This window comes from Arachis stenosperma, chromosome 3 (assembly GCF_014773155.1).
Source record: "Arachis stenosperma cultivar V10309 chromosome 3, arast.V10309.gnm1.PFL2, whole genome shotgun sequence".
NCBI classification, from domain to species: Eukaryota; Viridiplantae; Streptophyta; class Magnoliopsida; order Fabales; family Fabaceae; genus Arachis; species Arachis stenosperma.
Genome location: NC_080379.1, coordinates 169,477,513 through 169,493,670, shown reverse-complemented (window position 1 = coordinate 169,493,670; position 16,158 = coordinate 169,477,513). Strand labels below are relative to the sequence as shown.

Sequence of the window (16,158 nt, the reverse complement as noted above, 5' to 3'; positions counted from 1 at the left end):
TATAGTATTTTTATTTTACATTATTTATTTATTTGTTTGTACTGGTTAAATTTTTTTTTTCAGATTTTTTCTCTTCAAATGGAAATGCATAGAGCCCAAGGAGGCATGGGACCAATTTTATTCCTTTATTATGAAAATCTATATCTAAATTCAAATATGTGCCAAACAAAATTCAAATTCAAAGCAATGACATTCGCCCTATTATGACATATTATATAATTTTTTATCTAAAACAGAATAAAAATAAAAAAAAGGGTCTAATAGAAAGCTGGTTTGTTTGAAATTGAACAAGCATCTGTACTGTACACATGAACCGATGAACCTAAGAAAGAATATGTTTTGTAATGGGCATCCGATGCTAAACATGACCAAATCGGTAATCTTCTACACGTTTCTGGTTCAAGTTCAACAACCCTCAACACATAGGAAATCAAAAAGGAAAATGAGTGATCTAAAAATCAAAACAAAAATGATAAATTTTGACAAGGTAAATTCATGAATTAAAAACTGGCTTCGTTGTAAAAGTAGAAATGCGCATCTTTAGCTCACACATTTTAAAAATTCACAAAAGAAAATAGACTCTTGTAAACAAATGATCTAATGGCATTAATTAAATATATTACTGCCGAAGAAATTTTTGTATAGATATTTTTTAGTTAATATATATATTCTTACTTATTAATTTTTTTATTAAAATAAAAATTTAAAAATTTTTCTAATAGTAATCTTAACATATTATATTTTAAATTTTGTATATATTTAATATATTAAAGAAAATAATTTCTTTTATTTAATATATTATTTAGTGGCTTTAAAATGCCCTCTAACCTAATTCCAAGGAAATAAACTAATCAAGACAAAAGTTATCAACCAAAATAATTAGGGTAAATAATTAAGTATTTTTGTTGGCCTTGTTAAAATTGCGCGTCTTTCAGCTCGCACAATCTCAAGGGAAAAGAATCACACACACACAATTTGAGATGAAAATCGTGATTGAACTAAATTAAATTAAGAAAACAACAATAAAATCTAGAACCCTAAGGACCCGAATCCGGATCCGAAATTTCCGAATTTCACCAACCCTACGCTACCCTTATTTAAGGAAGCTCACCCACGTTTTCTAATGCACCCTTGAAAAGTTGAACAAAGTTTCAATCTTTTTTTCTCTCCGACACACTGGGTCCTTTACCTCTTGTGCGTTCTTTTCTCATCTCCCAAAGCTCAAATCGGTTGTGAATGGTAGAAACCCTAAGCAACAGCGATTACATGCGCCCCCTTCTTCCTTCAAGGGCGAGCGCAATCCTCCCCGTTTCGTCTGCATCTGCATTCGCATTCGGCTCTTGCAAGGAAGGCTGGTACTACCGCTGCATCGGCCTCGACCCCTGAATTCTTCTCACGCCGATTTAACAAACCCTAATTTCCTCCTTTTCTTTTGCGACGGGAATCCACATTCTTTGGTTCTTTTTCTTCACCCGATCGGTGATCGCTACAGATCCGGGCTAAGGGATTCGTCTCCGATCGGTGAATTCTTTTAATTGTGTGCGTGTGTTGTTTTCGTTTTTTTTTCTTTCGACTGATTTCAATAAAAAAAAGAAGAGGAATTTGAGAGAAAGAGAAAAGAAAAGATGTTGCTGAGCAAGCAGAAGAAGAACAACCAGAACGCGAACGTGAGGAGGCTTCTGATAAGCATCAACGTGCTTGGGAGCGCGGGTCCGATTCGGTTTGTGGTGAATGAGGGAGACCTTGTTGCGGCGGTCATCGACACCGCCCTTAAGTCCTACGCCCGCGAGGGGAGGCTCCCTGTTCTTGGCACCGACACCGCCGGATTCGCCCTCTACTGCCCCCTTGTTGGATCTGATGGTACTTCCTCCAAATTCTGAAACTTTTTTTGTTTCCTGCAATCATGTTCTGTTCAGCATTGCTGTAATTGTATTCCTGCGTTGAGTTTGTGAATCTCTGTTGACGTTGTAGCTTCTAGTTTTATCAAGTTGACATTTTTTACATTTGTTTTAATGGAAATTTTGGAACCCTATTTTGGCATCTTTTGTTTGTCGTCATTAACATGTTTTAAGCATTCTTCTTTTGAAAACCTGATTCTTCCCTTTGTTTTTGCCTTAATTGGTTAAGGGCTTGGCTAACGAGTCACTTATTAAGGTTAGCCAAAAGAGAAATTTTCAAATTTTGTACCCAATGAAAGCATTGAAGCTCAATTTCATTTAAAAAAAAGCTACATTGGCAAGCTTAGAATGAAATTGTTTTAACAAAACAATTGCTTGAAATTGTGATGGTTCTGAATTATGAATTGGTATTAATGTTTGTGCAGCCCTGAGTCCTTGGGAGACAATTGGATCACACGGAGCAAGGAACTTCATGCTATGCAGGAAGCCGGAAACATCTTCGAGGCGTGTGGCAGATGCTGATGCAAGTGAGACCACAACCACCCTCTCCCGCAGAGGCAGCGGCAGCTGGAAGGCCTGGTTCAACAAGTCCCTCAACCTTAAGATTTCTTCCCACTGAGTGCTTGAGAGTTTCAACGAATTCATTGTCGTTCAAGTCTTACACAATTGTTCTTCTTTCATGTTGTTGTTTTTTTATTATTATACTGTTTGGTTTTCTCTTGTTCTCACTAGCCTGGGAACTCGCCCTCCTTAGTGAATTTTAATAATAAGCTTTGATATTTAGGCTTTCGATGTTCATTGGGATAAGAATTGATGTTATTCAACTGTTAAGTGTAATATGCTGAGGAATATTCCGTTAGCGCAAAGTGAAAATGCCTGGGCTAGTTGTGTTGTTTTTTCTTTAAGTCAGAACACGTGTTTGTTGTTGGGATCTGTAAATTGTTGACAATTTATGTGATTTCACCCACCTTCACCTCAGCTGGGGCTAGGAGGGACGTACTAGAACACCACAACTTCCTAATATAGTAATGTGTGTTCTGGTCGATTCTGATCTTCAGACACCGGTTAACTCGTAAATTGTAATCGTGTTTGAAAAATAAATATTTGTATTTATAATAAATAAAATAAATCAATAATAACATTTTGTAGAAATCTAAAATCTAAATAATATTTGTTTCTGTGCACACGGTTGCTTTACTTGGACGAATTGTACCCGCAAATTTGCCAATTTTATTGAAGAATATTGACAAATTGAGGAGCAAAAAGCAAGGTATGAGAGCAGCAGCAGCATGTGCCCAAAGACATTTCCAGCGGCGAGGCCAAATATTATTCTTGTACCAAGTTACTAACCATACTAATAATGGCAGCATCATGAACATGTGGGTGTTGGACATATCTCCTCCGCTTCTGACAGCTGTGTTTTCGTCACAAGAGATGACGAGAGTAATCCATTTTAGAATGAAGCATAACCAAGTGTAGCTCTCCCCTCCATTCCTCCTATAGCTATGTGATTGGTTAAGAGTTGCAATCAATTTAGGGCATTAGGCATTTAATTACATGTGCATCTGCACCTACATGATTCCGCTCTGTTTCCACCACCCCTTTTTTCACAATTTGCGAATCTATGACTATTCCACTCCAAGTTTCAATTCATTTTGTGGCCGTTCTTTCATTCTGCCCAATTCTTTGCATACTGCACAATCGTATTCTCTTTATGAATTTCAATTAAACAAACTCAACTTTATGTACACATGTTTATATCTTTTCCTCTCTAGATACTTAATAGTATACTATGAGTAAGCATGAAAATTACATTCGTAGTAGTTACACGTTCACTTTCTTGATTTAATTATCAAGCGCTATTTGTGTGCGCTCAATTAGTGTATTCACTTTCAATTGAGGAGTACGTCTTGCTTGCTAGAAAAAAAAAATGCATAAAAAATATCAACAATATTATATGATAAAAAAATTATTATTATTTTAGACTAGTAATAATTTGTATTCTTATTTATAAAAAATTGTATACATAAAATACTTAATTTATATTTATATTTATCACAATTCGTACACACAAATTATATAACTTGCATACATATTTATGAGAATAAAATTTATTTGTTAATAATTTAATATTTATATTAGCCGAATACTAACCAAAATTGTTAAAATTTGCTAGTTCCCAAAACTTTCTGAAAAAACATTATCATGCAATACACGTTTGATCTAAGTGAACATTCTGAATTTCTTATTAGATATTGTCGCTAGTCTGAAATGAAAGGAAGAAAATGAAGGGTACGGTATGCAACTCCCGTTGTACCTGCAATCAGCCTTTTCTTTTCTTTTCTTTTCTTCCTTTTTTATCCATGTCTTAGTCTATGTACTTTCCCTATTTCTTATGCTAATCGTGGTGTCATTTTCGTTATTTCGACAATACACTCTCACCAGATATCTCATATCTCTCTGTCCAGTGTCCACCAAAATTAATATCTAATTCTGGGTCCACGTAATTTGCTGGTGCATGTCGTATTCATTAACAACAAAAAAACGCATTTAATATTCACAAAAGAATATGTTAAGCTATTATTGTAGAATAACTTTTAAACTGGTACTACTATATTGCAAGTTTTAAATTCTACACGAAATGTTATTTGTTTACTTTTTTTTTATTAATTTTGTTTAATACATATTTTAGAGAGCTTTCTAATTATTTACACATATTCTCAAGAATATAGACTCGCCTTAGCTGTCATCCTTATGTTTTAGTGTTTTACTTCCTTTTATTTTTCATCTTTTCTCTTTTGACTATTTTGATCAACGTATTATTATTATTATTATAAAATAACAAGTAGAGAATTAAAGTATTCTTCCATGTGAATAGATTTTTGTTTACCGAAAAAGTGTGATTGATGGTCTATCTAGGTAAATTATATTTTATTTTTATAAAAGGAAAACATGAACTAAATTAAATCACACAATCCATGTGTTACTTTCTTGAATAATTACATTTGGTTAGAATGATGGATGTTTGTTTTTCTCCACAAACAAATAAGTCATTGGAATTAATTAAGAGGATGAAAAAAATCCTACTCATAAGACCTCACTAATAGCTTGTTCCGACGACTACCGAATTAGTCAATGTCGGTTTCTCAATCCTTCCAATTTTGGGGATCATGAGAGGAGAGCTATATGGTACCAAACTATCAGTAGCAGATTAATACTAGCAAAAGAACATTAGGATATACTTCTAAAAACAAAATATTATTACTGTTAGCACAGAATTCTGACTCATGAAGACATTCGACTATAGTGTATAGTGTATAGAAAGTCGAAATATAGTACAGATGGTCATAGGAAGAATTTCTTTCGACTATGATGAGAATAAAATGGTGATGAAGGTAGAAGGTTTAGTGACTTGAAGAATGAATTAAGAAAGGTTAAGGAACAGAGTCGAAACTAAGAATGCGTCACGAGGTAAATACAGACGCAAAACAAGAATATGGAGCTCGAAAAACAAGGCAAAATAGAATGTGAGAGTATCACAACAAAAAAAAAGCTTCAGGGTCAAAGCAAAATTATGGCCTAAGAAAAGAGAACAATCAAGCCGTAGTCAATATTATTAGGAAAAGTATGAGGAGCCAATAAAATATTTATATAATATATACAATAGAGGTTTATGAAGTATTAGAGATATAATCATTAGTGTTACATTTTTCCATCAGCTGTCAATGTACACATTGTACGTTTAAGTCATTGGCTCCCTAGCACTACTCCAATAAAAAACACTAGATTATTATATAAATTCATAACATTTTTAGTCTCAGTAACATAATCGAAGAGCATGAAGTGTAAGTGCATGTGAGTATTAGAAGTTAACTTTTAATTTATTTTTTTTATTTATTTAATTTATTTTCTTTTCTTTTTGTACATTTTTATTGTTATTCTGCTTTTATTTAAAAATTTTACACTTTTATTTATTGAGTTTTTTTTAGTTAATTAATTTATTCTTTTATTTTATTCATTATAAATTTACTATTTTTGACACATCATTTTAACATAATTATTAAATAATTTTTGAATCGAGCTTATTACTTTTAGAGAAGAATCTCTATTATCCGAATTAAAATCTTGATACAAACACAATTCAAGACCTTATAAAATATTTCAAAAATCGAGTGAAATAATTACATATCAAATTAACCAAAGAATAGAATCACATGTGAAATACTGATTTTTGTCTCTTCCACTATTTCTTTTAAGCTTACCTTGATTTCCTTTATGTTTTGTCTTCCTTTATTATTTTTTTTCCCTCTAAACGGTGTCTCAAGTCTGTCACATTTCCTTATCACAATCATCGATTTTCACACATGTCACTTCTATTTCACTGATATGCGTCCAAATCCAATTCTAATGCAACGGCATGAATAGATTCAAACCCGCTGGAAGCTCCTATTTCTATGTGAATCTTCGTTGCAGTCTCGGAATGCATGTAGACGTGGTGTAACGATATGATATGAAGAACACCAGGTGTATGCATGTTTTACTACAAAAGGGACCATTTCACCCTCCAAAACATGGGATGAATTGAGCAACCCAAAGCGTAGCTAGAATACAAGCGTGCATTAAATTCCGGGGAAAAATGCAAGATTTCACCGATCAGCTGCATTGAGGAACGGATACACTTATGTGGGAAGTGGGAACAAATGTCACACTAAAATTTAAAAATGGGGTAATGCTAGATAAACAAAAAAAAAAAGAAGACTTGTCTTATTTAGCATTTATTAATTGTCGCAACAATTAATGAATGCTAAATAAGGCAAGTTATGGTTGTTTTTGGCTGATTTTCTTTGGTTACCAAATATTTTTGTTAAAAATGTTCTTAGTAACACATCATAATCATGCATAATTATTTTCATTATGTTATTAAATTTAACTCTACTATTCTATCTCTCTTGTTTTATTTTATATTATATATATTTTATTTCTACTGTTAAAATTGTTTAGATCCAAAAAAATGAATTGCATTTGCTTATTTTATATCTGTAATGGATTGGTGCTAATTGATTTGGTGTGGAAAACAAAATAAGCCAAAGTATCGCTTATCGAAACAGGCAGTATCATTGTAAAGTTTGTATGGTTTTATTGGGCCTCCTTGCTGCAAAAATCTTGGATGTATTTCTTTTGAGTGTATGTCCAAAAATAAAAACTACACCATATAGACCATAAACACCCATGCTCATAAAATCCATGGCCCAAAACTCTGTTTATATGGTTTTTTTCCTCATTTGTTAAAAAAGGGGGAACCACAAGTTCGAATAAAAAAAAAATGTTCTCATAAAGAAAATCAAAGGTTACCACCTTTTATTTTATTTGAATCTGAACTGAATAAATATAAAAAAAAATTTAATATTTTATATGTCCAAATGTGTTGGAAACCCAAAAAAATAAAATATATATGAGACATCTCTAAATATAAATTTTACAAAAACTGAAGCCCTAGATTGATTTTGAACAATTTGCTTAAGTGATGAAACTATCCACTTGTTTAGACGAGTGAGGATCACAATTCAGTAATTCACACATTCTCTTAGATTCTTTAATGATATATTGTCTATCTCCAGTTTGTAGGTTGACTAGGTTGTTGTTGTGGTACACTACTTTCCTGAATTAATAAATGTTCATAATGTAATTAACTATTTGAACAGGCCAGGTAAGGTTTACAAAGAAGCTGAGCATTATTAAATTGTAAGGTTAATCTAATGTCGAAAACCAGTAACTAGATACCAACCTACAGTATGGTGTATATGTAACACAAGAAATGTTCCCTAAACCTGTTCCTCCAAGCTAGTAAATTTAATTCCCATGATAAATTATGTGACTCAATTTTATTTCCGCAACCACAAATATAGGTTTCAGGCCAGCAACAACCTACAGACAACTAAGCACACTACTGTATCCATGGTATTTTAGAGTAAAGAGTATTACGCTTTATGATGTATCCTATCCTATGCATGTGTGTGAGAGTGAGTAAGAGAGGTTTTGAAACTCATAATAATATTCAGGGAATCTGGATGATCGTGGTCTTTGTCAACACTCAACAGCCTCATTGATTTGATTCAACTTTTCAACAGGACCACTAATTAACCACTTCCTTAAAACAGTGACATCTGTAATACTCTTTGTCGGTTAAGAATTACCTTGCTCTTTCTATCTCATCTCAATTTTGAATCAGTCAAACCCAACGGTGAACATTATTTTTCGTTATGCACAAATAAAACAGCAAACAAAGCTCTCATTTAAGTAAAAAACTAAACTAACCTTTGAACATTTTACAATTAGAATCCCAGAAGGTAGAATCGCCCAAAAACTTCGCTTTTCCTTTGCTCCGATGGATGGATTGTGCATTTTTCGCATTTGGTTTCTGCTTAAAAACATATCTCGCTAAGTTTTTTTTAGCAATTAAATCTAATAAAATTGGTCTAAATTCTTCTCTATCTTTGTTATTGTTACTGCATATATATATATATATATATATATATATATATATATATATATGTTTTTATTTTTATTAAGAGGATAAAATAAAAATTATAAGAATGTAAAATAAGAAAGAGGAAATAAACAAAAAAAAAGAGGATGATGACGATGAAAAAAAAAAAAATTTTGAATTATATAAAATTTATCAAAAAATAACACTAAAATTTTTTAATTGTAACACAATATTTTTTTTATTTTAACTATGAAATTTTTTAACCATGACACAGGTTCATATTAAGAGGGTGAAACAATAATGATGAAAATATAAAATAAGAAGAAGAAGAAAAAGAAGAAAATGTAAAATAAGAAGAGGAAGAATGAGAGTTTTAAATTGTGTAGAATTTATCAAAAAAATAGTACCTAAAATTTTAACCGTAACACATAAAATTTGTTATTTTGACACCAAAATTTCTTATTTGTGACATAGAAATTTATTAACCGTGTCATTTTTAACTAAATAATGTATTTTTTCTTATCATTGAACTAGTTGGGTGATATTGAATTCATATATAAGAGGTCGAGCCATTTTATCATGTCATTTACAATAAGTTAATATATTTTTTTTGTAAAACATATTTAAATATATTGAAGGTTGTGGTAGGCTTAGAGAAGGGGTGTTGAATCTATGCCTTCCTTTTTGGTTGCTGTTATTACCCTTTTAAAACAAATTTGCAGTTTTGATTCTGTTTAAACTCAGCAGCGGAAATTTATGAGAGAATTTATTTTTGTCTCATTAATATCAGAAAACAGAACACAGCAGAGAAGAAAAAAGCTAACACCAGCATGTATCCTGGTTCGGTTGCCTTGTGCTATGCAACCTACATCCAGTCTCCTCCACAACTATGAAAGAATTTCACTATAGTTAACAGTATTACATACACCAATAACACCGGATTGACCCAATCCTTCCACACTCAAGTTCTAACCTAACTTGACATTGGCTATGCTAATACCTAACTATACATCTTAGCGCTAACCCAACTAAAAAAGGGATACCTTACAGATACAAGATACAAGACACTTAACCATCCTAAAGAAATCTGAAAATAACTCTAGGCTTTTCTCTCAAGTGTTTCACTCAGCCTTTTTCCACTCATGGTTTTTTCTTGAGCTTTCTCACAATGCCTTTTCTCACAAGAAATTACAGAAAGATAAACTTAGAAAAGTACATTACAATCAGTAAAACATGAAGGAGATTGACTTCATCAACAGCCTCTGTGTTATGCAAAAAATCAGATTAGCAAGCCTCTGATTCAGTTCTTCATACTGGCGGAATGCACCTTTGATTAGGTTATACTGTCCAGTTAGTTGAACTTCTTCAAAGAGCTCTCTCAGAACAAAACCTCTATTCACTGATTTTTTCTCCTTGCTTTCTAAATGACCAGCCAGCTTCATTTATCTCCTTGCAAGCTATTTGGTTCTTCTTCCAAGGTCAACACCTTGAGCCTTGAGCTTCACCAACCCATAGGCTCACTTTTCCTACTTAAACAACAAAGTAGGACCTTTGCTTCTGATTTCTCCAACTTGACCGAAAGCCAGGAAGGAGTAACCGAATTTGTCTTCCAATGGTCAACCAAATCCGAACTATAGAGATGCAACTTGGTCCTCAAGAATCTCTTGTGACCGTGGATTTGTAGCAGTGAAGAACAGAGATCAACTTTCCCTTGAATGTCATTTTCGGATAAAGCAGAAAGATGGGAAGAAGAGAGGAAGATCTGATGCATGCAAGATGAGATGGATTACCTTTAACCTAAACTTGATTTGGATTAAATTTTCTGCTTTAGCTTCTGTGCTTCAAACTTAAACTTTCTCTCTCTTGCTTCTTTGGTTACTAGCTTATGGAGGAAGCTTTTTCTTTCTTTCTCTTTCTTACTTTTCTGAAACTTGATTTGACTTGATTTGAAAGGAGAGGAACGTTCCTTTGGTTGGAGCAAGATGGAGGGAATTGAAATTAAGCTGGGTTTGGTTCGGGTATCCATTTGAGCAACCCATCTGACTTCTTTCTTTTCTTTTCCTTGGGCTTCTGTTTTGTTTCCAGCCCATTATTCTTTTCTGTTTGTTTTTCATTTCTTTTGGGCTATTAACATTTGGCCTACAACAATAAACAATTAGTTTATGGGTAGATATAAATAATCAACACTTAATTATTTATTTTGCCCAAAAATAATGTTTGTCATCACTTAATTTATTTAGTTAATTTCTTAACTCAACATATATTTTGTTGGTGAAGTGAGTTAAAATGTTAAACTTATAATTCTTTAAAAATTTATTGCACTAAAAAATTCTGTGTTATTTTTAAGCAAATGATGTATTTATTTTATTATCACTGAATTGTGACATTAAATAGAAGAAGAAAAAGAAGAGGAAGAGGAGTTTTAAATTATGTAAAATTTATCAGAAAATAGCACTAAAATTTTTTAACTGTAACGCAAAAAAATTCTTAATTTTAACATCGAAATTTCGTAACTGTGACACAGGTTCTTGTTAAGAGGATGAAATAAGAATGATGAGAATGTGAAACAAGAAAAAGAAGAAGGAAAAAATGATATGATGATGATGAAGAAAGAGAGTTTTGAATTATGTAGAATTTATTAAAAAATAGCACCAAAATTTTTTATATTGACATCGAAATTTTTTAATCGTGATATAAAAATATGATGTGCTTTTTTTTATCGTTAAAATAATTGTATGATATTTAACTAAGAAGAAGAATATGATGGTGGTGGTGGTGGTGGTGGTGGTGGTGGTGGTGGTGGTGGTAATAATGGAGTAGGAGAAAAAAAAAGAAAAAGCATAAATCAAATGAGAGGAAGAGGAGGAGGAGGAGGTGGTGGAAGAGGTGGTGACGACAACGATGATAACAAAAGAGAAAGATGAGGAAAAATGTAAAATTCGTAAAATTAGTAAATAATTAGTTAATAAATTAATTATTAATAAAAGAAATTAGAAAATAGAATTTCATAGTTTAATGAGATAGAGCTAATTAAAATAAAAATTTTAATACTAATTTTAAAAAAATTGGTTAAAAATTGAGTCGAACAGACCGAACTAAACGAACCGAGTCTTTATTGAGCCCAAGGTCCAACCAAATCACCATATAAGTGAAGAGCCCAGCTCTTCTTTCTTCCCAAATCAAGTGAAACACGTTAAACACAAAGAGGGGAAGAAGAAGAAGCTTCAAACCCTAATCTTCTATTCAAACTCATAACTTTCGATCCGGAGTTCCGATTGACGAGCTATCAGCGGTCACGCGTTTGTCTCAGAATTTTCTACAAAACCCATCCAACAATTTGGTAAGAAAATTCTGATTTCATGCCCAGCCCTCCCTTTTTTCGTTTCGTTATACGAGTTTTGGAATTTAAAAGATTTTGTGATTTTGATGGTTTATAAGTATTCTAACGATAGATAATTATTGAGTTTTGCCCATGTCAACCATGGATAAGGTGAGAAACTTATATCTTTTGTGAATAATTAAATCAGCCACAAATATAAAACATAAATACATATTAAAAATGAATTAAACAACACGTATATTAATTTATACATAACACATAATGAATAATTTTTTGTGTGTATGTAACATTTTTAATAAACAAATTATTGTGTTTAGAATTAACTATGTAAAATAAAAATTCATTTAATTTAGAAAATAATTTAATTATTCAGTTTTATATTCATTTGGTTTTTATGAATCTTCATCACTATTGAGAGTGGTTAGGCTGGCGAAGGCTGTGGGACAGCGGTGTATTTGTTAGTTTAGAAATCCCTTAAGATAGAATATCCCATTTCTATATGGTTTTAAGTTTACTTATGTTTTAAGCTTGAATCTCATGATTGATACGAAGCTCTAGGATTGTTTCTGGTGTCCCAGAATCTTATATCTTATATTATTGGGCACTGTTACCATATTGAGAACCTTTGGTTCTTATTCCATACTTTGTTGTTGTTTTTCAGATGTATGTCGCAACCCACCTCAATGAATTGCTTGATGGTGATAGAGTGGAGGACCTCATTCTATTTTGTTGTCCTTTTAGTTATTTTGCTTAGTTTCTCTCACTTTTGTATTTACTTTTATCTTAGAGGCTTACTTTGAGAGAGATTTTATATAAGGTGTTTTACTTTAAAATTTTGTATGTCTGTATATACTAGTCGACTTAAACTTCGCGGGTTGGGACTAATTCCTTATGATTATTATACTTTCTTATATATTTATATCTTGTTATTTTGTATTTTTATCTTGTACCTTAAACTTGTAGTTTCGTGTAAATATTTCGCGTTTTATAATTCTGTATTTGAGCGTAATTTTTTATTGAATTTCTATAATTATTATTCTTTTATATATATATATATTTATGTATTAGTTTTAGAATGATCGTAACTTTGATTAATCTTTAGCATAAAGTAAGGCTTAGGATAAACAACGCATGCAAGTGGTGGACTGAAATACGCTCAAGTAGTGTACAAATAATTATTGTTTCGAATTAATAGAGCTACGTATACGTACAGTAATTTAGATTGTAAAAGATATCATGTAGTTGAATTGAATACGTATCTAGCTATAACTAACACACACCCTAACTCTGAATTGAGGTGAATCTTCTCCTCCACTTAATTTTTATTCCGCCAAATCATAAAAATTGCTTAATTATTCCCAGAGGGATGTGGCAAAGAATGTTTTAATTTTTTGTTTGTAAAACTAATAGAACAAAGTTAATTATGATAAGCATAGTTGTCAAGAACTGAACTGGTAATCGAACCGGTCAAATTACTGGATTACTGGGTCACTGGTTGAACCGGTTGACTCGGTACTATGTAAATAAAAAATAAAAATAGTCAAAAGTCTAAAATTAAATTTTGAAAAATACATATTTTAACTAACATTTTAAGAATAATTAAGTCGAATTCTATAAATAACTAATACAAAAATAGACATATAATTAGTTCATACTACTATATAGTATCTTAATTAGACACAATAAGAATAACAATCTATGAATTATATCCAAAGAATAATTTCAAGATCTAAATATTTTTGTATAATTAAATGATTATATAAATTAATCTTTTTCTTAAAATAAATAATTTTTATTTTATTTTTATATTCATTATTATTTTTTATTTTAAAATTAATTAATTTATACTTCAATTAAAAAATAATTAATTTAAAAAATATTGAGTTAAGTATTTTCATGTATATATATATATATATATATATATATATATATATATATATATATATGTATGTATTAGTTATTAAAAATTGAAATATATATTATAAAAAGCATTAGTAGTACTAAAGAAATAGGTAGTGCAGTGGTTGTCAACTTGGTTTTCAATTCAGAAGACCTAAGTTTGACTCCTACTCTCTGCATTGTATTTTTCCAAATTTAACAACCCGCGTGCTGACGTCAGCGTGACGTCATCGACGCGCAGGTTGACCGTTGACTGGACCAGTTCGGTTCTGATCCGTGTCGATTTTGACCGGTTTGATCGGTTCGTACCGGTTTTGACCGATTCATTTCCTCAAACGGTCAATATACTAAACCATATCGGTACATAGTCCGGTTCATTAATTTTTCGGTCAAACCGGCCGGTTCGGTCCGATTTTTACAACTATGATGATAAGCAATGAGTTATAATCAAATGATACTGTCTCTTTATATTCATTTAAAAAATTATAAATTTAAATCTTTCTATTTTTAATAAAAAAAATTAATTATGACAACTTAAATTAGTAGTTCCTATTAACAACAAGGGATTAAAGTTAATTGTACGTAACATCTACTAATTTGTTAAAAAAGGATGAAAATTAAAATTTTTTATTTAATAAAAACTTAAAACAATTTATTTTTCAAAATACACATATTGATGAGAAATAATTTTTTTAAATATTTATTTAAATAAAAATGTCTGAAAATTGTACGTACCACCGGAGTGGATAAGGATGAAGAGAGCTCCCAATAAAAATAAAATAGGAATATCGATTTATGAAAAATGGCGATAGAGAAAAGAAGAGGAAAAAGAAGCAAAAACGTGGAAGATAAGGAGTTATGATGATGAGAAGGAAAAGGCAGTTAGGTCAAAGAAAGACCAACGGGAACATTACATTATTAATTACTAAAACTAAAACATAGACTGTTGAACAAAGAACAATATCAGGTCATATTCAGGTCCCCCACATGCTTAACTGTTGTAACCACACGAGTGATTCAGACACTGTCCATCAACAACAATGTGACTCTCACGGACACCTAAATTCCATACACACATTTATGCATCGCCACCGCCGCTTTATAATTCAGCATGTTTCCTTCCATTGTCCACAAACACCATCACACCCCCCATTGAAATAAAACCACCTTCACGACTTGTATATGTTACATGTTAAATCAATTGCTATTGTACTAGCACTTGTCATCCAACAAATTCCACATTTTTTTGCATAAAAGTGCATCTCAATAATTATTTTTTACTAAGCTAATCCCCTCTTATTACTTCGTTTAGTTTCATGATTATTCTACTATACTAATAATGCACCTAGCAAGCAGCAATTTCGCTCTGACTTGGCTTCCTTAACAAGGACTAATATTATATATTATATATAGTAAAAACTCAAGTGCACTCGATTTCACGTGAAGTTGATACCTGATTTCATCTGATTTTTACCATAATATATAATATATATCTCTTAATTGTTGATTATAAAACAATTTATATTAAGAGTTTTTCCTTTTCCCCTTTAGAATATTCCGGCCTATGCATATAACTGAAAGAGACCTCGTCCACTTTATCGTTGGTTAAAAGGGATGGGGGAGAAAAATAATTAGGAAAGCTATATATAATAGAAGCATGTGGAGCATGGCAATAGGCAAGCGATGTGAGCTTTTAATACCTTTCGATAACTCGAGTGGACAAGTTGCTAATTAATTAATTGTTAATAAAATTTTAGAGGGGCCCGGCCAAGTCAGACACAAAACATGTTTATATTGTATAGTACTATATAGTAAACACGGTGATTTATTTATACTACTAATAGAAGGTGGCCACATACACTCAGGAAGATGGTCCAATACGTAGAATCTAATGTGTATAAGTGCTATATATGCATCTTTCATTCATTGAGTCGTCTACTGGCCTGCAAAACACTAAATAAACTATGTTTGACAAATGCTGATGGGGCGGTCTCTTTTGGTTCATATGATTGTATCTTCTCGCCATATATAAGATTGGCATGGATTGATTGATGTGTCACCTTATTGCATTTTATGTTGATGTGGGTTGTCATCACTCAATTATTGTTCCTTATTTAATGTTTATCTCCTGTTAATCAATAATCAATAGTTGTAGTAATTTGTAATGTAAAATAAGTCAACTAAATGGACAATTCGGTTTTATAAAGCAGCATTCTAGGAATGAAGTGAAGATATTCTGTTTGTATCACCATTTGGTTTATTTTAATAATTATTACGGCCTGAGTGCCTGACCAACTGGAACTTAGGCAAGAAGGCCAGAACAAATACGTTACTTCTTAGGCACCACATGACTGCAAAGTTTGTTAGAGTCTGCTTCTGAGGGTACTATGTTTTGTTTTAAGAAAATGATATTATTACTTGTATATTTTGATAATATTACTTTTTTTAATAAATTAATACAAATGTACAATTTAAAAAAATATATAGGAATGAAACTACCCCTGTTTCAATAACATTACATATTAGTGTAACAG

General features: G+C 31.5%; 1 protein-coding gene across 1 annotated transcript; it reads left to right on the top strand.

Annotated features, from left to right (window-relative positions):
• The first annotated feature begins 1,118 nt into the window (after positions 1 to 1,118).
• Positions 1,119 to 2,903, top strand: LOC130968852 (uncharacterized protein At4g22758). The gene is made up of 2 exons (XM_057894327.1): positions 1,119 to 1,860; positions 2,324 to 2,903. The coding sequence occupies exons 1-2, from the start codon at positions 1,626 to 1,628 to the stop codon at positions 2,515 to 2,517; spliced, it is 429 nt and encodes a 142-aa protein (XP_057750310.1). The 5' UTR covers positions 1,119 to 1,625; the 3' UTR covers positions 2,518 to 2,903.
• The last annotated feature ends 13,255 nt before the right edge of the window (positions 2,904 to 16,158 follow it).